Source organism: Lagopus muta, chromosome 1 (genome assembly GCF_023343835.1).
Source record: "Lagopus muta isolate bLagMut1 chromosome 1, bLagMut1 primary, whole genome shotgun sequence".
In the NCBI taxonomy this organism is placed as follows: domain Eukaryota; kingdom Metazoa; phylum Chordata; class Aves; order Galliformes; family Phasianidae; genus Lagopus; species Lagopus muta.
In genome coordinates, this window is record NC_064433.1 from 135630968 (window position 1) to 135657994 (window position 27027).

The following is a 27027-nucleotide window of genomic DNA, read 5'->3' on the forward strand; positions in this document are numbered from 1 at the left end:
CTCAGGGAAACTCAGAGCTCAGTTTGACAATTTTAGGCCATTCTTATAGCATGAAGAGGTTGGTGATGTTCATCCAGAAAGCCCTGCTGATAGGAGGGGTCGATCCCAAAACCACAGAACTTTCCCCAAATGTTGCCTTGGTGAAGCAAGGAAGGGCTGCAAATTCTGGTATCGAATAGTCCTCTAGCCACCAGAAATTAAAGACTGTTTTCGCTCATGGCTGTTGTGCTACGTGTGTTTCTTTTAAAAAGCCCAGAAAATCTAGATCAAAGGCTATGTCTAAAATTTAAATTCCTGTTACTTCAAAAACCGATTACAGAAGTGCCCCAGTTATGATTATCTTTTGTCTTGCAGTGTGCTTTCTTCTTGGATCTATTCTAAATCTCTCTTCCCACATAAGGCCTCTCTTTCCCCTCCTTTTGCCATTTAATTTAATAAGTTATTGGAGTAAATATGCCATGTAAGTTGACTTCTGCTCGTGCAAGAGTGTCATATATGGTGAGAAATGATGGGAAGTAGCATGTGAGAGGGAAATTCCTGAACTAAATAATACTTGCCATTTTTGGTGTGTTTTGAAAATTAGATGATGCTTTTTCTTTCATTAGGGAGAATCTTTTAGATTGGAAATGAAAAACTGTTTACTTCATGGGACAAGGCTTATTAGCAACTATAAATAGTAAACAGCAATATGTATTTCCCAGGCGATTTTAATTTCTTGATTAAGGCATCAGATGAATAGCTGTTTTTCTAAAATATTCTGTAAAATGAAAGCATTTGTACAACGAATGTACACACTGTGAGATTAATTTTTCAGCAAAATATGACCTCTTTTTCAGACAGGAGAATTATCTGGTGGTGTTTCACAGCTGTAGTTTTAGGTAGACAACCTTTATAGATTCACAACCCTGAAGATCTGAGTTGAAACCTTTCTGATTCATCCAAATACATGGTTATTTAAAATACAGCTTTGCCACAGCAGATTTGATCAATAGGGAACTCATCTCCAGCTTTTACGTGTATCTGTTGGGGGCAGCAGCTGATGGATGGGGCTGCATCAAGGCCACCCGTTGAGTTCCCTTTCCATGGGGCTCGAGGAGCTGGGGCTTGTAGAGAAGCTGGAAATCTGGAAGGTCTCAATGGATTTATGAGATTTGACACTGGCGGGGGTGTGGGGAGACTTCCTGTGAGTAATAGTTCACACGATCAATCTCCTCATTTATTCATCTTTTCAGATGCTTCTGAGCAAAATGCATGTTGTGCAAATGTGTTTCTAAGCGGAGAAAGAGGCATGGGAGCTTGACACATTGTCAGATTTGATCCCATTAGCTCTTGCCCTTCCTTGAGGCTGCAGCGCAAACATAAACCGTAGTGGTGGGAGGGCACATCGGGCTCAGCCAGCTTTGGTGACCCCTTAACACCATAACCTGGTCACATCCAGCCCTACAGCCATGACCCGAGGAGCAGAGAGAGGTCACCTAGGGGACCTGGCAGCTGTGGAAGGTAAAGCACGTCTTTGCATGGGACAGCAATCTGGGAAAATGATCAGTGACTCAAAGGAGTCATCCTAGGTGCATGCTTCCTTTTAAATAAAACCTGTGCTCCAAGGCACGTGGACCATTCATAAATGAAAGCGAGTGGTGAAGATCTGCGGTCAAATTTTTAAAAGCATTTCAAAAAGTCATTAGTAGGTATTATATACACAGATCTCTGAAACAAAAATCTATTTTTACTGAAGTGTGGAATTTGAAAGAAGGAGATCCTGCCAATAATTTTTTTTTAAAGTCTGACTTATAAAGGAAGTGCTAATGAATAATTTCACAAATGGTGCTTCAAATAGTAAAGCGTGGAGGCAGATTTTCACCGCTGCTGGTACAGGAATAAACCTGAGTGAGTAAATCTGGTGTGCGTTGCCAATTTTTATCATTCTTGGAGATGGAAACAGAATCTTGTGCAGTATATAAAGAATGCGAGAGCTCCACACAAGGGGGCGAGTGCCTTGCTGGCAGTGACAGACAGTGCTGGCACAGAGTGGAGGAGTGTGTCTGCGGGCTGGTGCTTCCCCAGCTGTAGGAGCATCCCACAGGGAACACAAGGATCTCTTCACCCAGCTGCTGGAGAAGCACACCAGCACTTGGGATTAGCAGGAAAAATGCTCATTCCCTGAACTTTCAGAGCCTGTAGCGGCTATTTGCACAAGCATGGGTCTGTACAGCAATTTTTGCACATTGCTAATGCACCAAGGGGCTGGTGGGTATCTGCTATTAATGCCAGTTAGAGCCGTATGCTGGTTACTGAGGAGGTGGTTTACTTCCATAGGTTAGAATGTTAGCTTAATGAGATTAGACAAAATCTAATGAAAGAAGACAAGTTTGTAAGGTGTTTGTAGTAGTTACACTGCTCTGCACGGGAATTTTCTGGGGCTGTGGCATGGCTTGTTCTAATAACCTGTCCACAGTCACTTTGTCCAGGTCCCATAGGTGCCTTGCTAGAGAGCTGTCAGATTGTCAGCACCATCATTTCCCCTTGTACTGAGCTGGCAGCAGGTTGTCAATCCGATTAAACCAGCCATCCTACATGGACACAATCAAGCGACAGCTTCCTTTTAATAAATGGAGAAGAATGGTATGGGGTGGGCTGTGATTGATTCCTGACAAGGGACCAGCCCTGCCCCGCTAAGGACCAGGCAAGAGGAAGGGCTGCCAGCACCAGGCCGCCCCATGGGGCTGCTTAGTGGAAGCAGGGCTAGCAGCAAGCTGACAGCTGCCCATCTAGCAGATAACAATGTGAAAAAGTCAATGACAACCTGCATGGCTAATGAGGGCAGCAGTGCTGGAGATGCTGCCCAGCTGTGGGCAGGACCTCCTGGATCGCTGCGTGTTGCTGAGAGTGAGAACAAAAAAGTGTCTGCAGCATCTCCTGCACACTTCTCAGACGCTCTTCAAGGCTCAATTTCCTTTGGCTTTTGAATATAAGAGAGGGAGAGGGAAGCTATAATTGCAGAAACTGGAAACAATTTAATGGCCGTCAGAAATGTCCTGCTGGTGACCCAGAGTGACAGCATTTGTATGGATCCCCTTCAAGGTTTGGTGTCAAAGGCCCTTATAGTATGCTTTCAGACATCATTAGATTTCATAGGAAAGTAAAACTAAATTCAGGAAGAGCTTTTTAAGATTATTATTATCTTTTTTTTCAGGTGTGAAAATCATTACTATGTTGGGCTAGCCAAAAAATTATACTCCTTTGGGGCATTTATAAAAAGAATTTGGGGAACTGCTACATCACCCATGTGCTCGTAGGCCCCTCAGGGAGCTGCATTAAAATAGAGAGAAGATACTGCAGGAAAGGAGAATCTTTTCTGCCTCACTGAGGGGTCAGTACAGCTTAATTAACTCGAGTTTCTCATTTCACAAACCAAGGAGTATCCAGCTGTCTAATGCCCTCCCTGCTGCAGATGTCATATGTGTCATGCACACAGAATTTATGCCAACATTTGCCATGCCGTTGAGTGCCCCCATCCTTTCTCTGGCTGATAGGCAATTGCTATTTGCCGCCTCGCTTCAACCCATCATTCCCATCAGCACTAATAACATGGGGGCTGGGGTGGGGGGAGAGCTTTTCAGGTTTGCATAAACCTTGTGCTGACCTTCCTCAGTGAATTGCACCATCGAGGAAAGACTGCTTGCAGGAGATCGTCATCCTACCGCAGACCTATGTTGAGGAAGGGGGAACAGGATGTGAATCATTTTGGAATTCACACTGTACAATTTTTTTTTTCTTCTTACTTTTAATGTGTAGTTCTTTTTTTTTTTCTTTTTTTTTTTTTTCTGACGGTATTTTGCTGGAATACTTTTTGCAGAGGAGAAGACTGGAACTCTTCACAGCCGCAGTGCCAAGCGTCTCCTCTCCCTCCTATTTCAAAATAAATCATTCTCCTGGTGGTAATGAGTAATACAGAAAAATGCAGGCAGTGAGGATTTTGCCAGGGAGAGAGAGATTTGCAGTGCTGCGCTTTGGCTTCTACACAAACTTCTATTTAATGACACTGCCACAGAAGGAGTATTATATTATCTGTCCCACTGCTCAAGCCTTCAGTCTCGGCATTGTATAAGCACACTACTTTTTTACATTTATAAGCAGCAAGCGATTCCAGAAAAATTCCTGCTCCAGCTACAAAACTCAGCAGACCCCAACTGTGTCATTACCTCACCGTGCTGGGGCAAATCCTGCTCCTGCAGCTGCAAGGGACCTCAGCCAGCCATCCCGGTGTGCTCCAGCTGCCCCCCACCCCAGCCCCATAGCTTGATCCTGCTCTCTCTCACACCAAAATCGGGATTGCAGGGCTGCGGCCACTGCTCAGCATCTCTAAAAGAAGTCCTGGAGGGAAGCAGAGCCACCGTGCCGTGGAGAACTTATCCAGAGTTGACCGCTGGTCCCTACTGCTTGTTTGTTCTCTGCCGAACTGTTCCTGTTTGCAGAGGGAAAGTTAGGAGATTCCTTTTTCCGTTCAGTTAACCAGGATGTTTTTGACATTCAAAGATAGTATCAAAAGAGTTTTGCCTTTGAACGCTGTAGTCTGGCAGAAGTAGCTGCTTCAACCAGATAAATTTTACTTTGCTGCCTCAATAAAATGTTCTAAAGATTTCTCTGTCTCCCAGGAGCTGCTTGAAAATGCCAGCCTTCATTTGGCTAAAATACATTGAGCTAACAATCTCAGTGATTAATATCTAGAACTACGCAATATCTACGATATCCAACTCCGCCTGGGTAGAGAGACCTCGTGCATTTCTTTGCCTGTCTCACCAGAGTGCCTTGACCTTGGCCTGAGAGCCAGAAGGGATGCTTTTGCAGCATCTCTACCAGATTCTCACTGCGAGGTAGCCAAGCTGTGCTTTTATGAAACAGAAGCGTGTCTGCTGGAAGCCAGAGAGCTGGGGTCACCCCCTTGGCATGCCGTGAATGGCCACGTTACAACCGTTCATTCACAAAGGTCAGCCTAAACCTGAGCTGAATTCCATCCAGGAGCGGGACAGAGAAACCCATATCCCATTACTGGCTGCCTGAGCTGCCTAATCCCTGCAGCTGAAAGCTGACCTGCAACAGATGCTGCTTCAGCAGTTTCTAGGAGCCAAAGATGTCCAGGCATGGTCCATGCAATATATAGGGCCATTTCCTCAGCTGGCATAAGTTGCCGTAACTCTGATGACATCATCAGCATTATCCCATTAATGCCATAAATAGGATCAGGCCATAATTTTTTAATTTGCCATGGCTCGTGTTTCGCGTGACACAGTGGCATACATTTGAGTCAAGAGGGCTTTTGTTAACATCTTCCTGAATATCTTAGCATCTGATGTGCCAAAAGCAAAATGTCTCTTAGTTCTCATTTCCCTTGGACTCTCTTTTCAGCAGAGCTTAGGCTTGATTTATGTCGCTGTCAGTCGATAATGAGTCCTGACTGCTGGGGATTTGGGGCAGCTGTGCCAGCAGTTACCATGTTGTTGTTGGTCAAGCATCTGTTTTCTGCTGGACCAACTGGCTGGGCTGGAGGATGCTTTCTGGACACTGTACTGCTGGTGCCCAGGTTGGGAGCTCTGAGCCAGCCCTACCTCATGTGTATCCATATTTGTCTTGTTGTGGTGGTGCTGGGCATTTTAGAAAGAGGTGACTCACCTTAATGGTCTCATATATGGAGATACGGTCATTGAGGGAGAATCTGTCAGGAGAAAAGGCAGCTTCTTGCATCAGGAAAGTGGTGTTTATATTCGTGGTCTTCCAATTAGCAAAAAAGTAATCATAGCTTTACTTGATTTTTAAAAGCCTTCATTTGGGGTTTAGGGCTCGTTCTCCATGCCACAGACCTGGGAAACACAGTTTGCTTTGGCATTTCAGTGGTGCTTTCTGACAGGTGTAAGATTTATGATTGGTTTGATGAAGTTAAAGCTGGCATGGCTTTTCTGCTGGCAGAGCATTTGAGCGGACAGTTTTATACAGCTCCAAAGAACTACATCAGACTGGAGCAGAGTTTGATTTAAAGATAATCTGGGGAAGGTGGAGTGCTATGAGAAAAGAGGTGGAAATACATATAAAATAAATGCAAGTGCTAGAATGAGTTGCCATCCTCGCTTTGCTCCTTTTTCACAGTCCTCAGTCTCTGGCATCCCCTCAATAGCAGGCAGGAGTTCTATATCAAAGGAAATGTTTGCTCTGTCATTTCTGATACTATTGGAGGTTTCTGCAGACACGCTGCCAAATTAGGTAGGCTGTACTGTTCCATTTCACTCCCACTGCTGGCTTTGGAGTCACTGCTCACACAGGGGGGAGTGGGACTCCATTGTGCCCAGTGGCCGCAGGCAAGGCTCATGTTCACCTTCCCTCAACAGCCCAGATGTTATCATTGTCCAGACCTTCAGTGGGGACTGCAGCAGTGTTACAGCATTATTTCCAGTGTAAATGGGACCTCTTTGATTGTTAGCTGTGCCCCCAGCTCATGGTCAACATAACTAGAATGGCTTTAACCTGTGAGTAACACTGTGCTCTGCCATGGCTTCTCCTCACTGACTTTTTTTCATGTACTTTCTTGGTCATTGTAGGGAGAATTTTCTGGTTTTCTGTGATTCAGAGCAAGTGAACTTTATCTTTTTATTCATAAAATTCCTAAATGATCAGACATAAATGCTTCACTCCTGCCACTGTCCAGGAGGCTTGTATGCCAAAAAAAGACTTGGAGCTGGCTGACAAGTCATTTCCTGACTTGCAGTCATTCTGGATTCACTCAGCTACCAGCCACCCCCGCAATGATCATTGTACCTGATGGAAGGGGAGCAGAATTACTGCTGGTTTTCTCTTGTTTGTTAGAGGTTTAAGCCTGCCAGATGTTAAACCTCACTTTGCACAGAAGCTGTTGATGACTTCTGACTTCTGTTATATAACTATGCAATGATGTGATGTTGTGATCTGGAAGTGTTAACCCTTTTGAATCTTACCTGCAGCATGTAGCTGTGGTCCATGACTAAGGATTTTTACTTAGCACCTTAATGCTCCAGTGTAAGGACACAGGAAATGATGCAGAATGTCTTTCTTTTCCTTACCTAAGAGATATAGACGCTGAAGTTCCAGACAGTGATCAAGAACAGTTTGCTCCTCAGCTATCTAAATCTCCTCATGCACTTCAATATTTGGCCCCAAAATTTCCAAGGTCCGCTGGTTCAGGAACGTGCAGATAGACCTGCTAGCCTGGCACAGGGTACATAGCACCAACTGATGTGTGTCACTCTGATGCAGGATCAGGCAAAGACAGCCCTTCCCAAATCTTGAGAGGAATCTGCTTCTCAGATGTGTTCAGAGCTCATAGATCTGACAGGGAGTTATTATATAGTCTATTATATAGAGTCATTATATAGAGAGTACATACAATAGTTTCTATTATATAATGACCCAGGGAAGGAGGTTTCCAGACTTCTTAAGGATAGTGTGATGATTATATAGGTATTGTCCCTGAAAGACCCAGTCTGATCTCCTGATGGTCACAGCACCAGTCTGGAGCACAGCAGTTATCTCCTGTTGAAGCTGGGACAGTCAGCTAGACCACAAGGTTCTTGGGATCAGAAGATCTGGAAGCAGCCTTAGGATAAGTGACTACCTTTGCCACGTTGGTTGCAGAAACAGTGTGCCCATTTTAAGGATACTCAAGCCTGAAATGTGTAGACAACATGACATAGGTTTGTTAGTGGTATTTGCAGTGGCCATCATACTGCTCTATGGAGATCTGTGATCATGCATTTGGTTTAAGTGAAACTTTCTAAACATTGTTTTTGTAGAGAAAAGCCTTAAGATGCAAAGCCCAAAGAGCTGATTAGCAAAAGGCAAACGCAAATAACTATTATATAATGATTTTTTAAATCTCATGATTTTTGTTCAGCTTGCAATATGCTTTTTTTTTTTTTCTTTCTGCCTGGGGTTTGCATTGCTGTGAGTGCTGAAAATAATGTTGCACAGCTGATTCAAGTAATCTTGAGTTATGTGCTGAGATTGATAAGCAGGGACATAGGTCCTGTGTCTTTGTACGTTTGCAGACCTAGCTCCTACCTGCAGTGCTGTGCACCGGCCTCTTTCAATATAAACTAACACAGACAGACATGAGGAAAAACCTGTGCTGCTCTCCTGATCCCTGACAGAATTTCACAGAGGAGGAGCTCGGGGTGGTGATCTGAGCGAGGCTGCATAGTGTCAGTCATTTGAGCAATTGGCCCCTGGTCTTATCCTTAGCACATACTTAACACATCTTGCCAAATTATGTGGTTGCTTAGTAATGTGAACAAATATCCCCTGGAGATTCAATAACCAAACTTATTATCACTTGTCATGTAGGCCAGGAACTGAATCCAGATCTCCAGGAGTGAGTGACTGGTGTGTTAACCTAGTCTCCCACTGCTAAAATAGCAGAATGAATATGTGCAAAGTCAGCTCCACGCAGTGGGTAGAAATATGCCCTAAGTAAAAACACAGAGAAGCGCCATTAAAAATGATTCTCATTACATAGATTTCATTATCTGAAATGGGAAGGGGGGAACTCGATGTTTGTTAATGTTTCGGAGAAGGGCATAAATGAAGACTGATATTTTTTCTTTTAATTTTTTTTTTTAACTTGCAAAAACTAAGCAACGTAGCTGTTGTTCTGGTTAAGTGTTACAGAGAAAGAGGCTGCTGTGTGTGTCATCTCAGACACTTCAGGAGACCACCACATCACTTTGAAAACAGCATCTCATTCCGGTGACGCTTTGTGGGTGCTATTTGTTGGGTCTGCAGCTCTCACCACAGCTCCGGACATAGGTACCTGTGTTTGCTCCAGGTACCCAGCAGGGCATCACAGCAGTGCTGACATCTCCTTGGGACCTGAGCTCATATTCCAGTCAGAAATAGGCCGTGCCATGGGGATGTACCAGCTCCTCTCGGGCTAGCTAGAGGGCACTGCCTTGTGAGCGTCATAAAGAGGTGATCTGAAATTGTCATGGAGTGCTCTGTCTCCTGCTCATCAGCAAGTTCCTTCTGGTTCATCAGGAAGATGCAGAAAATCAGCCAGTTTGCTTAACAATGATTTTGGCAGTGAATTCAATATTTGTAGATCTGCGTACTGAATACATATGCTGTTGGCTATAAAGATACCACATTTTTCACTCATAAGCAATCCCAGCTGCATATATAGTTTTTGGAGTTCTTTTATTTTATTTCATGCTGGAGTAAATTCCAGACCAGCTGCTCAGCGTACAAATGCGAGTTGTTTTAATTCATGTCGATAATGTATGCATCTCAGACATGGAGTGTGTGCATGCACTCGTAATGACGGGAGTTCAGAGGAACTGCAGAGATTCGTAATCTGTCTGAACAAGGTCAGTGCTGGCAAACATGGAAGGAAACATCTTAAGCTGCTGTTGCCCTTTCGTGTAATACCTGCTCAAGGGTAAAATGGGCTTGATCTTCTTTAAGCAGCGTTTCCTGTCTCTTCTTCTGGACGTCATGAACACATTAATTGTTTTCTAGATTTCAGTCTACAGAATCTTTTCACTGTCATCATCATTTTTAAACTGCTACTGAAATTACATTGTCTGAAGGCAAGCTATCCGAGTTTCTTGCACTTTTCATATTAAAAAAAAAGAGTTACAACTTCTGGTCATTCTTGGTATTAAACTCTTAAAGAGCTTTGGGAAGTGCTTTTTTGCCTGTGGTGAATTGGAGCATGTGGAAAAAATGTTTGAGAACCTGAGGACTATGTGTCTATTGCACTGTTTCTAGTTGAATTGCAAAGGTCTAGACTCAGTGGTCCAGTGGTTTCTCAGGGGTCTCTGTTCATCATTTCTTGTCTTTTCTCAGACTTGCCCAAATTCTGGATTTGCTCATATTTGGTTAGTTCCAGCCTAGACCATTAGGCAGTTACAGTTGAGTTATTGCTGTGCTGTAATGGACTTGCACATAATTTTTAAACACAGGCATAATCTTTCAAGTTCTGATTCCATTCAAACCAGAATGCGGACAATTCTTTAGTTGAGGTTTTGGCAGGGAAAGGGACAAGGTGGTGAAAAGAAAGCACTGGCATAGCAAGGAAAATAAATTCTTTTACTTTGAAATTCAACAGAGAATTTCCCATCTGCTCAAGCGACGGATCCAGCGCTCATTGGCAGACTTGGAGCTCCATCACTTACTGTCATATCAAAGCTGTGGTTTTATGGCAGGGCTGAGCCTACATAACCCCTACAGAGGATGCTAATGGAGAGAAAAAAAAAGGGGTTCTGGTTCTATCTGAACCCTCTCATGTGGTGTGTACTCCCACTATCTTCCCTGTGGGACACATTGTGTTTGCGTTGTAGCCTGATGAGTCAACTGTGGGAGAAGGCCCCACAGATAAACAGCACTGACTGCCTAAAGCTGGGCTTACCCTTATCATTAAGCCACACCCTCAGCCAGCTCTTTCTCCAGGTCTTTTCTAAGGTCCCACTGCCAAGTAATTACCAGCAGAGAGCATTGAGGGAATTGAAGTTTTCTTCAGCAGTTCTGCAAAGGAGGATGGCTCAGAACACGACTGCTTGACTATGTTGTCCCCAGTGCCTCTGCAAAATGTAGGTGCACATCCTTAATCTTGGGAGATATGCTGAGTTTGTGTGACATCTGTAACTATGAATAGCTTTGTGGAGGAGGTATGCTGGAGTAATTAATTATAATGAGTAGGGAAACAAAGCTTAATTGGTTTTGACGTCATGGAAATATAGGATGTTGCCTTTTTCAGGGTGTGTTTCTGTTTTTGCAAAGCAAAACTTAACTCTGTACTTAACCCCAGAAGTTCAGTGTTGTCACACGTGTTTTGTAGGTGTCTCATCCTATGTGAGAACACGTTGTCCTGATATGGTCAGCTGAGCTTATGGCATAGGGAAAACAGTTAAGGCAGGCTGAGATCTTGAAGTGTTGACCTGCTGAATGAGGAGAGAGGTGAAGAGATTGTGTTGATGTTGCTACTAGGGAAGTGATGAGAATAGGAGTATGCCTTTCTTTTGCCTCTCTCAGTGGCCAAAACCTCTAATTTCTTTTGAGAGATCCCACAATAGTTTCCTCAAGTCAGGGGTTTAATATCTGTCTTTGAAAAACAAAATGCTCTTCGGTCTTATGACATGGCTAGAGGAGAAGCCTGTGCTCCTGCTTTATACAGTCTATCAGTGATTATAGCGTTAGCCTAGGGTAGAAGCACAGGAATTCAATTCTATTCTGAAGGGATTCAGAACCACACAGGAGATGAATATACACCAGCATTGTGTTGTTTTGTTGTTAAGTCTTTTTTTTATTTGCTAATATGTAGTGCATCACTCTGTGATCCATTTCTTTATCAGCTGTGAAAACTATTTTGGTGAAAACAGTTTATTCCACCGAGTTAGAGAGCTGTCTTTAAACCTGGAAAAGAAATGCCCAGACATCCCATTATTATTGCTTTGAATTATTTATAGCATGTAGCATTTTACAAGACATTCTAAAAGCAAAAGAATCCCATATTTTAAGTATTACTAGGTGATAAATGGTGCACGCAATGCAGTATAGGATCGCTGTCATGGAACTGCCCCCAGTGTCACTTGCCATGGAACTTGACTGTGTGATCACAGCAGTGACAATCAGTGGTACGGTCATTATGGTCAGTGGGAGAGCTCCTGATTTATTTACTTCATGTAGGCAAAATCTGAAACGAGCCTTGGAAAACATGAAGGTTATCACACCTAGTGAGGAGCAGGTGCAGTTCTCAAAATTAGTGTACAGTTTTGCAAGATAGAGTTTATGAGCTGGCTTTATAATAGCAAATAATCTGAAATATTTTCCCCTTTGAGGTTTGCAGCCCTATATTTTCTCACAGAAAAACAGAGGGATTGGCCTTATGTGCAGCTTTGTAGATGTCAGGTCTAGGTGCTGATGGCACAGAAGTGTAACTGAGACAAGGTTTCAGCTCTGGCTGTGCCTGGACCACACAGGGAAGGGAAAGTACGCGAGCAGCATTGAGCGCGCCAAGCTGCTGCTATATACCCAGCCCATGCAGAGGGGTTGGCAAGTTCTGCACTCTGTCCTACAGCAGAGAATGTGTGGGGCCACGGCTCCCAAAATCTTGAGCTAAGAGTGCCTGTGGTTTTGACCATGCTCTGTGGAAACACATCTGTTGATGATAGAAGGATATGTCAAATATGTCAATAACGTTCCAAGATGTATTGCAAACTCAGACGTCTGATGGAGAGCATAACAAGTTTTCTGATGCACTTCACCCTGGAGAAGAGTCAATCCTAAAAACAAGTGTGCTGGCTGTAGCAGCAGAGATCTTAACACAGACAGCAGTGCTACTGCTTAATCATTTGTATGCGTCCTTGCAGATTTTGTTGTAGCTGATGGGGTGGGTTTTTTTCTCTTGTACCTCATTAGAGCTGGTGCTTAACATTGGACAGCGTGCACTCCAGCTTAGCCAGAAATTCAAACACTTCGCTCATTAATATTAGTGTCTGTGTCAGAGGGCTAACTGCTTCTCAAGCCTTTCTTTTTCCTTTCCTAAAGACATTTTTCACCCAAATTAATGACTGGTGCTTATCCAGTCTAAATCAGGATCCTATTACGGGAAGTAGAGGAGATTCTTCTGACTTCCAGTGAAATGTATGTTGTAATAATAGCCATGCAGAGGAGTGAAATGTAGCATGAGCATCCTGTGTGTGTCCCTTTAATTAGACACCATGCAGAGTTTGAAATCTGTGGTGCTTTCAAACATGTATAGCCATCATTTTAATCAAGCCTGAGAGTGCAGGAAGGTGTATCAGTTACATTCAGAGTGAGGGGAAACTCCTGGGAAGTGGGTGCATGAAATAGATTTTTTTTTTTAGTGTTATTATTATTATGCACAGGGACAGCACTTTGAAAGTGTTAACCTGAAAAGGCACCAAGGAGCCCTGTAGTATGTCAGCAGCAGTCAGAGCACCAAAAGATCCTTGAGGCATAACTGTGACCCATATTCTGCAGATAATCAACTTTCCTCTCCCCTAAGGGGATTCAGGAGGATGGCATGAAAGCGTGATTTGCATTCTGAAGCTTTGTATCTTCCTTGATGTTTTCCTTGTCTGCTTCAACTACTATTGCTCTGTGACATCAAAACACACAGAGGTTTGGTGGAGGAGCTGACCTGCTACTAATGGGAGTGTGGAGCAATGGGGGACCTTTCCTATCACAAAAGAGACAACATGTGGGGATGCTGGGGTGTGAGATGCTCCTTAGCCTCCTTGGTCCTGCTGCTCACTGCTTATCAAAGCTGGAGTTGATTAAAGCCCTTCTAGCTGCAAACTAGTTCAGGACTGGTGCAGAAAAGTGCCAGTCTGTGCTGTCAGCAGGATTTGGGCTTGAAAGTGATTCCTGATCATCTCTGTGAAGAGTCTACGTTGGTAGGTTGTAGCTAATGAGTCATTTCAAAGCAAGGGACCTGGATGGGAGGATGAAGCTGTCAGGGGAGGGTGTGAGAAGGCAGGGAGTGGGCAAGCATCCCCCCAGAAATGTTATTCTGAGGGGAAACAGTAACCACAGTATCCCTTTCAATAAGCAGATGTGATTTAAAAAGCATGTTTCTTTCATTCCTAATGGATACCAGATATTTTAACTTTACTAGCCACAGCAAAATGAGGGGAAATAACCTCCCTTAGACTCCTAGCCAGTGGATTGGTGTGTTTATTCTTGGAGATGACCTGAGCATGAAGGGACCCGATGTGCTTGGGAAGGTCCCTGGCAGCAAAGGGACCAGGAGATTTCTCATGCAGTTGTGGATGAGTTAACTCCTCTTCCACTGACATTTTAAGCTGAGAATATTTCAGAGTTAGCATCTCCTGATGCTGTCTCACAAAATCTGTCCCAGCGCAGAAGAAACCTCTGCAGTCTTACTGTAACCATGAAAAAAAGACCCGTAGCAGGTTTTGTGTAACAGGATTTGTACAGGCTGCTGGTAAGGGTATGCCGTTGATAAATAAGATTCAGTTGTAAATATTCTGTGGTGACATGGGAATTTATCCACCTATTGAAGTGTACAAGCGAGCTACTGAGGAAACATGTTCCTTAGCTTAGCTGCGTATGCAGCCAGCAGTGCATTCATCCAATGCCCTGTCAGGTCAGCAAAGGCCTTGTTCAGGTAATGCAGTATTTATGAAACTGTTAATACCACATCAGAAAGTCCTCCTAGGCATGTTCTTAAAAGCTGCCTTACAAAAACTTGGGATAAGAGGAAACTAGAGGATATATTTTTGGCTTTGTAGTACAAGACTCTGTTCTGTGGTCACACGTAGGAAGACACAGCAGAAGTAGGCAGGTCCCCTGCATCACAGTTATTTACAATAAAGCGGTGCTGGGTTTTCAGTAGGAATGTTAGATTCTCCCCTTTATCTCAAATAAGCGCTAAGGCTGCTTTCCCATTGCTCTCAGGAAGCACTTTTTCACCCTACTGCCACATCAGAGGGCTTTTGTGGCCACTGGTTTTCCCCCCCAGCCTCACCCCCTGTAGCACCCCTGTAGCAGCCCTGGCAGCAGCCCTGCTTGCTGCCCTATAAACCCACCCGAAAACCTTTTAATGCTGACCCCTTGGGGAGTCCTCAGGCTGTGACATTGTTCCCTATTGACCCTATTTCACTTCAGAAAAAAAGAAAAGAAAATCTTTGAGTTCTGGAGGTTGTTCTGTGTTTTGCTGCCAGCAGACTCCCGTTAGCTGTCGCAGGCTGTTTGGGTGCTGGAGCATGCGAGCTGCAGCTGAAGAAGTGGCTTGCGTTGCCGATTGTCTTGATTTCCAGTGACTGAAATGCTAGTAGCAGCAGCTTTTATGCAACCCTCAAGTTACCGTGAAGTGGAGGAGGCAGAAAGGAGAAAGATTTTCCTGATATGCATGTATTTATGTAGGAAAGCGAGGCCTGCTCCCCGCTTGCAGCAGGCCCGGCAACATTCGCCGGAGTGGGGCTCCCTCTGTTGAGCTCTGGGAGCCTCGCCAGATGGAAAGCGTCTTCCTCTGCAGCACAGCTGCTGCTCCATCCTGGGCAGCTCTGTCTCCAGACCTCTCTATGTCACCTCTCCCCTTTTTGTGGTCCATCCGAGAGAGAAGAAAAATTGTGATGCAAAGCACCTGACAGAGCCAGGTGTGCAAGCGGCGTCTCCCAGATGTGGTTTGTGTTGGGATGAAACCCAGCTCCAATGAGCTGCCGCAGAGCTGGGCCATGAGGTCCTCTCTGGGGCGGAGGTGGGAGAGCGTTGCTGCTGAGGAAATGGTTGAGTCACGAGGCAGGGAGCCAAGCGGAAAGATGTGGAAAGGCTGGAAAGCAAACCAAAGGTATCGGGCTGGGTGGTGAGGTTACAGAGGCACTGCTGGAAAATGTAAGCTGTCCTGTGTGTTGTCAGCTTCCATAAGGAAAGATCAAATAAAGCCGTTAGCAGAGCTGCATCCTATGGGCTTTCAGGCAACACTTTTGCACTTTTCTCTAAAATGTTCTTTTTTCCTTTCTGTGACATACAGTGTAAAGAATCGTGTAAAATTCCACATCTGTAAATACTGCTGTTCTGGAGGTGAAGCAGCCTGAGAAAAAACATACGTCTTTCAAAACTGCACGGCAGCCTGAATTTCAACTCCTCCCATTTACCTTTGACCTATTTGATAGCATCTCTTCTGCTCTCCGACAGGCTTTGCTGTCTTTTGTCTTTGACCTGTCCAAGTGGCACACAGTAGTGAGGCTGCCCATTTAAGTTGAAGCAAAGGATTTCTTTCTGTTATTTTCTTTTCTCTTTGTTGAACATCTGATGGTTACTGCAGTCCTTCTTGCAGACTTGGCACTGGTAAAGGCTGCACCTTGGGTACCATGTTCAGTTCCAGGCAAGAAAGACATTGAGGCTCCGGAGTATCCAAAGAAGGACAACGAAGCTGTGAGGAGTCCAAAGCACAAGTCTTATGGGGAGCAGCTGAGGGACCTGGGATTGACTAGTCTGGAGAAGAGGAGGCTCAGGAGAGACATTATGTCTTTCTGCAGCTCTCTGAAAGGTGGTTGTGGTGAGGTAGGGTCAACCTCTTCTCCCAATTAACAGCAGTAGGACATGAGGGAATGGCCTTGAATTGTGCCAGGGCAGGTTCAGGTTGGATATTAGGAGCAATTTCTTCTCAGGAGGAGTGGTGAGACCTTGGCACAGGTTGCCCAGGGAGGGGGGTGGGAGTCTCCATCCTTGGAGGTGTTCAAGAAAACATGTCGATGCAGCACTGAGGGACATCAATGGGTCAGTGGGCATGGTAGGAATGGGCTGGTGGTTGGACTACATGATCTTAGAGGTCTTTTCCAACCTTAATGATTCTGTGACTTGGGGCTTCCCCTGAGGCCGTGCTCCATGATTAGGCTGAGTGTCCTGAGGTGCCTTCCACCCCTAACCATTCTATGATTCTGTGAGATCCCAAACTGGCTTGCAGCACCCTTTGTTTGCACCAGGATGATGAGGTAGAATGTTGCCCATAAGATCCAGTGACTGTTTTCTGCTTGGAATGTGAAGACAGTGTCTCAGACCATACCTAAGCTTTGCAAAGCCTGTGGTCAACATATGAAAAACTATAAATATTTTCCTTGGTAGAGGCTGCCAGCCATTCAGCTTTGTTTCAGAGGAGATCACACCTAAGATAAAGCTCTATACTGCCTTGGAATGTTCTATACATTCACACTGTTTCATCAAGATTAACTGGATTAAAGTGGTTTAACTGAAAACAGAGTCAGACCTACAATGCCAGCACTGTGTTGACAGTACAGTTTCTTAAAGAACACAGAATCTGGAAAGTTTCAGGTTTTTCAGAGCATGAGGGACTTTGTTCTGCCGTGATTAAACAGCTGGCTGATGTTACGCACAGATCCTCTGAGCTGCAATAGCTGTGAATGCATGCTAGAGGTTTAACCTGAGCCTGGTACTCACTTGGTGCTTAACAGAAGTGCATGTAGCTTGAGAAGACTTGACTTGAAACATCACTATATGAGGCAAGAGAGATCTTTGGATGTGGAAATAGGCTTGGGCTCCTATAGGCTTGGGGTTGAGTGATTGGATGACTGTGAAGAAGAAAGGTGTTGGTTGATGCTCGGCTGAACTTGAGCCAGCATTGTGCCCAGGTGGCCAAGAAGGCCAGTGCCATCCTTGCCTACATTAGAAATAGTGTGGCCAACAGGAGCAGGGAGGTGATCATCTCCCTGTACTCGGCGCTGGTGAGGCCAAACCTCGAGTACTGTGTTCAGTTTTGGGCCCCTCACTACAGGAAAGATGTTGAGATCCTGGAGCGTGTTCAGAGAAGGGCAACAAAACTGGTGAGGGGTCTGGAGCACAAGTCTGATGAGGAGCGGCTGAGGGAGCTGGGATTGTTCAATCTGGAGAAGAGGAGGCTCAGGGGAGACCGCATTGCACTCTACAACTTCCTGCAGGGAGGCTGTGGTGAAGAGGGATTTGGCCTCTTCTCCCAGCCAACAAATAGAACCCAAGGAAATGGCCACAAGTTGTACCAGAGGAGGTTTAGCTTAGACATAAGGAAGAAGTTTTTCTCTCAGAGTGGTCAGGCACTGGAATGGCTGCCCAGGGAGGTGGTGGAGTCGCCATCCCTGGCAGTGTTCAAGAGGCGCCTGGATGAGGAGCTGTGAGATCTGGTTTAGTGCTTGTAGTAGCAGTGGTAATGGGAGGACAGTTGGACTAGATGATCTGGTAGGTCGTTTCCTACCTTGTGATTCTATGATTCTGTGATTCTAAATATTGACAGGCACTAAATGATTGGCTGAAGCAGCATGAGATGTGCAGGATATGTGAAGCTATTTTAGTCATGATTATGAAATCAGATGAGCTCAGCATGGGACACTCTCACAGGCAAGTTTTTAAATGTCCTGAGAGAGATGGTGTTGCATCATGAAACTGAACTCCTATTTTGATAAAGCAGGAGATCCTAAAGATGCCTATTTGACAAGCTGTGCAGCGGAAAGCCTGCTGTTTCTTTCTCAGTTCTGCTCCAGGCATCGATTGCAGTCTGAAAGTCTGAAAGATTTTTTTAATCTTGATGTGTCCCAAGGTGGACCTTTCAAGGTAAAATGTGAGTTAGGCCCGTTTTCTGTCTAAATTACAAAATAACCTTGAAGATGCTGTTCTCTTTAAAGAGCAGTTTGTGTTCTGTTAACCCACTGCTGAAGAATACTAAAGGCGTCCTTTGCTTTTTTGTGATGAATGTTGCTCCTTCCCTTTCTTTGGGTTAGCCAATGGGCTGGAGTGGTGCTCCATTGGCTTGCATTTGTTTAGTCTGAATTTGCTGAGCATTTAGCATGGTATCTTCATGCTAACTGCAGAATACATTCCTGGAAATGGGAGATAGGTTCTAAACTGTTTGGGCATTTCTCTAAAGAGCACTCCCAAAGTGTTCCCTAGATCTCACAGCACCTCAGAAGTTTCAGAGAAGCATTTCGCCTCCTGTTCTAGGTGGGAGCTGGGCATAGTGTCAGCGCGTATTGTGTCAGTGGGACTGCAGTGCTCCACAGCAGTAGCAGCCGGGATCAGGACCTAATGGTTACGTCTAAGTCCTTGGTTAAAGGAAACAGTAGAGCTTTAATTTAAATTTTATTTGTATTGGGATTTATTACTACTTAATAATAAGCATGACAAGTGTACAGAGTATATGAAGCATTAGGCTCAATTTTTGTTCTGTGAAAAACTACTTTTTATGAAGTGCTGCTTTTATTGTCAGCTTAACTACTTCCTTTTTCAAAGATTATTTTGAAAAGATTGCACCTTCGAACTGTGATGTTTTAGACTCTCAGTAATGGTTCCCACCGAGCAGACTAATAGTGCATTGCTGGTTTTCCTCTTTGCTACTTTGTATCAAATTAGATTATCTTCGATTAATTTTCCTACCGCTAAATTTGTGTGAAAGAGTGTGGCAGTGTCACAGATGTGATCTGTCATGTCAAGTGACCCATGGGCGATCGCTCTTCTCAGCAGTTATACATAAGACAAACTATTTGCATACAGAGGACAGGCCATTTTCAGAATTTTTGCTGTAAGTTGTAATTTGTGATCTGTCATCCTCAAAGTTCCTCTTGAAGACAGAAATCACTTAAAACTTTGTAGGTCGCAGGTTTTACTTTTGTTACACCATCATTGGCTGAAGTCTGTCCTAGCCTCCTTGCTTTCTTCAGTACGTTGCATTCTTGTTGCTTTCTGCCCTGGTTACAGAGCCACAGACTGGCTGATGCTGGCAGGCCCTTTGGGTCCCTCAGACCCATCCCCTCTCCAGCAGGGCCACCCAGAGCAGGGTGCCCAGGGCAATGGCCAGGCAGCTGCTGGAGATCCCCAAGGAGAATACCCCACAGCCTCTGGGCAGCCTGTGCAGTGCTGTCACCTGCGCAGTGCAGAAGTGCTCTGGGTGCTCTGTGGGAATCTTTCGTGTGCCAGTTTGTGCCCATGGCCTCTTGTCCTGGAAGGGAACCATTTAAAAGAGCCTGACTGTGTAGTTTGTGCATTCTTCCCTCAGGTATTTATAGACACTGATATCTAAAATCTGTACAGCTGAAGCAAAGGCAGATGAGCTCTGATCTGTCATTTTTTTTCAGGGAACACCTGCAGAGTTTGCATGTGAGCTTGTGCAAATCCTTTAATGCTGCTTCTGCCTCTTCCTTCTCCTCCCCATACCTTCCCTGCCTCAATTTCCATCTGCATAAAATGAGGATAGAGGATTGTCGTGTTCTGGTGCTCCCCATTTTCAGAAGCCACAGAAGGGATAAGTTCCTTGTCCAGTCTTCCAGAATCCCCTGTGCCCAAATGACACACAGTTTCTGTGGTTAAAGGCAGTGGTCTGGGATCTAGGAGATTCAGTTCAATTCTTGCCTCAACCAGAAAGTCCCTGTGTGTCTGTAGGTTATTAAGTGAGACGCTTTAGAAAGATGTTAAACTGAAGGCATCTGCAGCTGTTGTGGGTTCATGCCCAGGAAGTAAGGAGCACGAGCAGGATGGGTCTGTGGGGTGAATGGCAAGGAGTAATGGGGCAGTGAACAGTCCCTGCTGCCCCCTGCTTTGTCCTTTGTCCTAGCAGGCAGAACTGACACTGCCACTGTGACCAAGCTGCTTGTTGTGTTTGCTGCTGGCTGCTTCAATCTGAGTGGAGGTTACCAGCAATTTATTTGGGAGATTGCTCCCCGCTTCCCTATCCCTGAGGGAGCTGAACAGACGTTTCCCTTCAGGATTTAAGTCACTTGACATGAACGGGTGCTTGCAAAGCAGACATCCAGGCGGTAGTAAGGGTAAACACCCAGCCAGTCTCCTGCTCGGAGATCCTGCTGATCTGTATTCCACCACGCGGTCCATGTCCTCTCCACCACAACTGATGTGATTTGTGAGAAGCTGCTGTGTGTGGCAGATGACCGCCTGCTGCAGGGTCACCCAGCCTACCCATGGGTAGCTTCCTGCAGGTTGGAAGGCAGAAACACAAACCCCATGGATCACCACCAGATCTCTGCGTGGACTGAGATTTGTGTGATGCGTCAGAGCAAATGAGGCAAAAAATTAACACAATGTGTTTTAATTATTATTTATGCTTTCTGCTAGTGGTTCGTGTTTAATTACAGTTAAGTTACAAATGTGCATACTTTTCATGACTTTTTCCTTTCGGTGTCTTTTCCTCTTTGTATTTTGCTCAAATGACTTAAGTACAGCCTAAAACAATTTATCTGTCCTTAGTAGTGGTGTTCCCTGGCTGCTACAGCAGCATGTTATGGATCTGTTTGGTTTCATTCCTGCTTTAGCGTAGCTTTGGCTGTGAACAGAGCCACAGAGCAGAGGGAAGAAGCACTTGAGCACAGAAAAGCTTTTGTGTATGCATGATTCTTCTGTCCCCTTGAAACAGGGCATAGGATAAGGCTGCAACGCAGTGTGCTGGCAGCATCACGCCTGCCTCTGGTGGGTACCCTTGCAGCAGAGGGGCTGGGATTTTCCTCCTTGCATTGCTGAAGCCACACAAGGGTGGGCAAGGAAAGCTACCCTGAAGCATCAGCATGGGTTTCACACAACTGATAAACAGTCTGCCGTTCTGCTGCTGCAGAGAGGAGCCACGGCTGCAGCCTCAGGAGGTTTTTTGAATTTGGGGAACGTGAATGCGTACTTGATCTGTATGGGGGTTGAGAGAGAGTGGCAGTGTTGGGTTGTAGCATTTCTGTCTGGATTTGGTAACTGGAGGCCTTTCCCTTTTGTATTTTACATTTGAATTCTTACATAATGCAATGAACTGGTACCAAGAGTTAGTCTTGGACTTTTCTCGTGTGCGTTTGTGAGCTGGTGAATCTTGTCAGCCTCTCTGGTGATTTTGCACATGGTGTCTGGATGCTTTCTTCAGTGTCCACCTTCCCTCATTGCACATGGACCCAGAAACTACGTGCAGACTCACCTCACACATCCAGACTCCGTTTGCTACCTCAAGAAAAACTGGTTGCATACAGTGAACCTTTTATTTTCGCTTCCTAAAGGGTGTGAAATAGGAAAAGCAAGGACAGCAGAAGTACCTACAAAACGCAAAGTGTCACTTTTCCTAGTGTGGCCGCCTTTATCAGGTGCTGGGTGCAGAAGCTGATGGGCTTGAAGCTCACATTGCTTTTGAGCCTATTGAGAAAACCTCTTTTCCATAACTTTTGGAAACTCAGCACCTGCTCTACCTGTGCAGCTTACGCTCTACAGAGCTTTCTACTGGAACAATTTACTGGAAATAATGCATGTCTGTGGATTTTCTTCCCCCTCCTTTTGTTCTTCAGGATATGTAATGAAAAATTCTCCAGTGCTGCCAGTTAATTGCTTCATGGCTGTTGTTTGTCAATTTGCCAGCAAGTTTCTGCTTAACTGCTGCCATTTGACGTTGCTGAAACACAAATGCAGAATGATTGAGTTGCCAACATATCATTAAGTCTTCTGCGAGGGGCTTTTCAGCATATTAGCGCTTCAGGCTTTTACGTCACTATTGATTTCTGCAAGTGAAAAGAAACCTTTGGCAGCATTCAGCACTGTGCCAACCAGCATTTTCTGGCAGGAAAGCAGAAACTGGCCGTTGCCATTGACGTGACTTCATTCTTTCCTTCCTTCCTTCCTTTCTTTCTTGCATTCTTCATTCCATTACACGCCCACGTGAAGTATTGAAATTTTTACGCATTCTAGCTGAATTCTAGTTAGCCTAACAATAAATCAAGGGGTAAATTGGTTTCTTAATGTGTGGCCAGAGACTGAGGCTGTTTTATTTGGAAGCTGCCAACGTAATACCCAACTAAATCCCATGGTGGCTGGGGGTGGGGTGGTGGGACAGGAGAGCGGAACAGGAGGGGACATTGGGCTGGTCCCTGGGTAGGGGACACTACAGGGGAGATGCTTCCTTGGGTGAGGGGAGTAGGTTTGGCACCATGGAACTTTTGGGCATGCTGATGATGACAGTGACAGACCAAAATGCTGCTACATAGAGTCGAGAGGAGACAGGAGAAGGGCGCAAGGCTGAGGTTTTGAAGAGAAAATGGGGAGTACTCACTCCTCAGTAGGGCTCGGGGATTTGCCCATGAGTCCTGGTCAGTGCCCTCACCTCTGGATTAAGGGTGTTCAGTGAGTGAGAGCGGAGTGGTTCGGCCAGAAGTACCTTCCACAAAGATTTAGCAAGCTTCGATCCCATGAAGATTTCCAGGAATGACCTGAGAGTTGATGGGGAGTGATGTTACAGCTACTGAAGAGCAGCAGCCATTATTTTAGTTCTGCTTTTGAAATATTCTTAATGCTCACTTCTCATAGATGTGAAGAGTAATTTTCTGAATCCATTCTTCTGGGCACGTACAGATGAACCAAAAGTAGAAGCAATAATAAACTGCCCCAAGATTGCTTCTTACAGACCTGAATTCAATATGTTATTTAACTGACTGGAAGTCTACTGAAGGCTGGACCTTTTGGCCAGAAGAATGTCTGAATGAAGAAACTTCAGGGGTTTACTTTGTGATTTCCTTTTTTGTTTGTTTTTTTTTTCCCTGTAATTGTGATCTTGAGTTTCTCTCCAAGGTTGACTGGCATGGGCACTTAGAGCTATAGGATGGAAAAGCAGCTTCATTGGAAAATTTTTAGAGGAGTCATTTTTTATTTTATTTTTTACCTCTGCCTGGGCAGCAGTGAACACAAGCTTTATCTGGGTTGTTTTAATCAAAATGGCCTTAGAGAAAGGCTGGGAAATGTCTATATTACAGCTGTTTTTCAGAGACAGGGTATCTTTTTGACTAAACAATAAGGGGGAAAGGAAGGGCTCATTTTTTTGTTGTTGTTTTTTTTTTTTTTTTTGATTGAAAAGCTGTGGCTCAGAATGAGAAATGCTGTTAGGTGGTAATGGGAACGTTTCATTTTGGAAGCACCTTGCCACTGGTAATTGCAGTTTCAGTACTTCTGTGCAGACGTTCTGTGAGCAGGACAGTCCCCAGCCAGATGATGTGGTCTGTAACAAGGCCTAAAAAAGAGAACAGGAGCACGAAGCACCTGAACTGCAAATTCCCTGGGAATGCCCCATTAGTGTTTCCAGATGAAACAATGCCAGATTTTGGATCCAAGCTGTTGTGTTACAGTTTGCTTGCTTTGCTTAAAAGTCAGTATTTTCATCAGATTAAGGAATAAAGAAGCACCTTTATCATTTTCTAGCCAGCTCAATTAATTAACAGAAAAAGCCCAGCACATATTATGTAAGAACTGAGCTGATTACTGGTGAGACCACATAAACCCCATTTCTTTTTCTGTGGTTCTGGGTACCATTCATTTTTAACAAGGCAAAAATGAGGCTTGGGAGCAAAAAGGTTAAAAAGCAAAGAAAGTGACCTGACCTTGATTCACTACAAAGATGTCAGGAATAGAAAGGCCCCATCTTGGGCAGGTGATCCAGAGCACTCTTGCCAGGTTTGTGCCTGGATCAGCAATGGTTCAGTACTCACCTGGCAGAAGTCGTGCTCCATGCTTGATTAATTGTCTTCTCCCAGTGTGAGTTAAGGAAATAAATCTTTTATTTCTAGATTTCCTCCAAGCTGCATAATCTTTCTTCCAGCTTAATAATTTTTCAAGATAGGTGATGCAATCCATGCTTTGCCTAACGTGGTATTGTGTGCTTAAACTTCAGAATACTGGGAAGAGAAACAAAGCTTTGGTGTCAAGGGTGTCATTTTGGTGTCACTGTCCTGGCATTGGAAAAAAAGTCTATCAGTGGGATGCTGCCAGTAGTTTGGCAGAGTGTTTTATGTATGCTTTGTTAGTTAGCTGTTGATTTTCTATGTTCTTACGCTTTTTGTTATGTTTGAAGGTGCTTCCAATATACTGGTTTTCAAGTGGGTACCTTCATTCATACACAGCATTGGTTTTGCTGCGAAGAAGAGTAAGGAGGGAAAAAAAAGAGAAACAACGAACTGGTAATGAGACAACTCATCCAAAAGAGATCAAATCCCTGTGCAGAGAGCACAGGGTTAGGGTTATACAGCTAATGCCTGCTTCGCTGACTCCTTTGCTACGTGATGCAAGCAGGAGTTTTTACATTCACATGCTTACCAAGATCTGTACATCTATTCAGTCCTGTCCTAGCAAGAAGAGCAGGTTAATGCCCATGTATGAAGATAGCCAGCAGTGTGTCCTTGCAGTCCAGAAAGTCAACCGTATCCTGGGCTGCATCAAAAACAGTGTGATCAGCAGGTGGAGGGAGGTGACCTGCCCCTCTGCTCAGCACTGGTGAGTCCTCACCAGGAGTACTACATCCAGCTGGGGTGTCCTCGGTACAGGAGAGTCTTGGATTTGTTTACATACCCCCTTTTATGTTCCCTGCAGTACATGATGCTACACATTTGGGCTGAGTCTTGCAACCTGGCTTTTGGATCAAGCTAAATAAAATGAGAAATGTCACAGGGTAATACAGTAATGCATCTTTCCCCCAGTATGGGTCACTCTGACTATCGCAGAGCTGCCTGTCCCCACAGCTGCTCCCTGCACCATGCCATGAAGGGAAGGGGCAAGGCACAGGCTGGACAAGCTGCACTGCCACTAAAGAAGCCACAGTGAGGGAGTCTTGCACCAGTCCAAATCAACCCCTGGGGTGAATTCTTCACAATCAAGGAATTTCCACCGGAACAGGTTTCTGTTTTCTATCACACTGATTTATTCACATTTTAGGCTTTTTTTGCTCTTGCACTGTGATTTTTTTAAAGTCTCTTTCTTTCTTTCTTTTAATGAGAGCAAAAGCCTCAGAGCTCTTTTTAGTTCTAAAAGAAAGATTTGACGCATTCTGTCTATTCCAGTTTTCCCCAGAGGCATTAATTCATAAGCAACAAAGAATATTATAACTGTTTACAGTAGCCCTCAGTGAACAGCATGAGACTTAGGGATTTGAAAGAAAGAAGGGTATTTGGCTTCAGAATGAAAAGCTAAACTAAGAGCTTCAAACTCAAAAATGTTTGGAGTTCCTCAAACAAACACCACAAAAAAAAAATTAATTTGCCAACTTCTAAGATCGTGTGAATCTTCAAGCTGGTTTTGTTTCATTTATTTTGCTGTATCACAGAAACCAAAGCAGTCCCAAAGGTCAAAATGTCTGATGCTTTACCTTCAGCTGTGCCACGTTCTACTCATTTAATCACAGATTACTGCTGTTAGAGCAGCCTGTGCCAGTGGACAGAAGGTGCTGTGGGCTTCAGCTGGACCCCAGGAGCACTGCTGAACCTCTCTGTGGCCACACTGCTGACTGTGGTGTTGCACACTTACCTCCTCTATCCCACCTCTGCTCACATCCTCATTTCTGTGTAGGATTCAGGGTCCTGTGCCATGTAGCAGGTCGCTGCAGCTATTGGGGTCATGTGGTCATGGACGATTACTTTGCATCTAGCTCCAGATGACTTCAAAAAGGAAATTGGCTCTGGCTGGGGTTTTACTAATGCTGTTGTGTATTTTGCTTTCCCAGAGTGCTTCTCAGCTTCCCTATGGCAAAGCTCTCTACACGTATGAGGGAAAAGAGCCTGGAGACCTCAAGTTTAACAAAGGGGACATCATCATACTGCGGCGGAAGGTGGATGAGAACTGGTATCATGGGGAGCTCAATGGCAACCATGGCTTCTTCCCCGCCAGCTACATCCAGTGCATCAAGCCGCTCCCTCAAGCTCCACCTCAGGGCAAAGCACTTTACGACTTTGAAATAAAGGATAAAGATCAAGACAAGGATTGCCTGACCTTCACCAAGGTAGGGGAATAATGTTTTCTCCTAAAAACAAACAAACAAACACAAAAACACCTGTTTGGAAAGTGGCTCTTGCAACTGTGCCTGGATTTCCTTCTCTAAATGGGGTGCCTCCTCATCCTGTGCTGAAGGACGTCGATGTCTCCTGACATCTCCTCCTCATCAGGCAGAGCCCAGTCGCTGCCCCTGTAGTGTGCCAGCCAAGCCCAAAGGTAGCATCCTTGAGTAATTGCTCTCTTTTTGTCTGAAGGATGGACCACTGGGATAACACATGGCAGGTACTGCACAGTTAGCATAAAGCCAGTGCAACCTAACGAGTAGAAGAGGATATGCACTTCATGGTGATGCTTTTCTTTCTAAAGAACATATATTTCATCTGCATCAAAATGGTATGCAAGAACTTCCAAATCTCAGAAAAAAAAAAGGAAATGGAAATGTATCCATTACTGTTCCTTACTGAATCAGAAGTTTCCGTGTTTTTTTTTTGTTTAAAAATGCCATGGAGCTTTAAAATGTTTGTTTCATTGCACTGTGTCCCAGTTAGCAACTGAAACACGCTGCCATCATGTATCACAACGTTTCCTATTTTAATAACAAAAACATGTTGAAAGCAGGCATTTAAAACAAAGTCATTGCTTTTTGTTAAAGACAGACCTGTTTAATAAATCCCATTTGGAATTAGGGAAAACTGAGATATTGTCATTTCCTTTGGGTTTAAAATACCACGTTTCCCTATTCTCCCCTACCTCCCCTCC

At 44.6% G+C, this 27027-nt stretch overlaps 1 protein-coding gene across 1 annotated transcript in view; it reads left to right on the forward strand.

Moving 5' to 3' along the window:
- Positions 1-27027, forward strand: part of SH3RF3 (SH3 domain containing ring finger 3) — a 234342-nt gene that overhangs the window by 120469 nt on the left and 86846 nt on the right. Inside the window, exon 2 of the mRNA XM_048962496.1 lies at positions 26000-26275. Within this exon, the coding sequence (XP_048818453.1) occupies positions 26000-26275 (276 nt within the window). The remainder of the gene's footprint in view (positions 1-25999; positions 26276-27027) is intronic.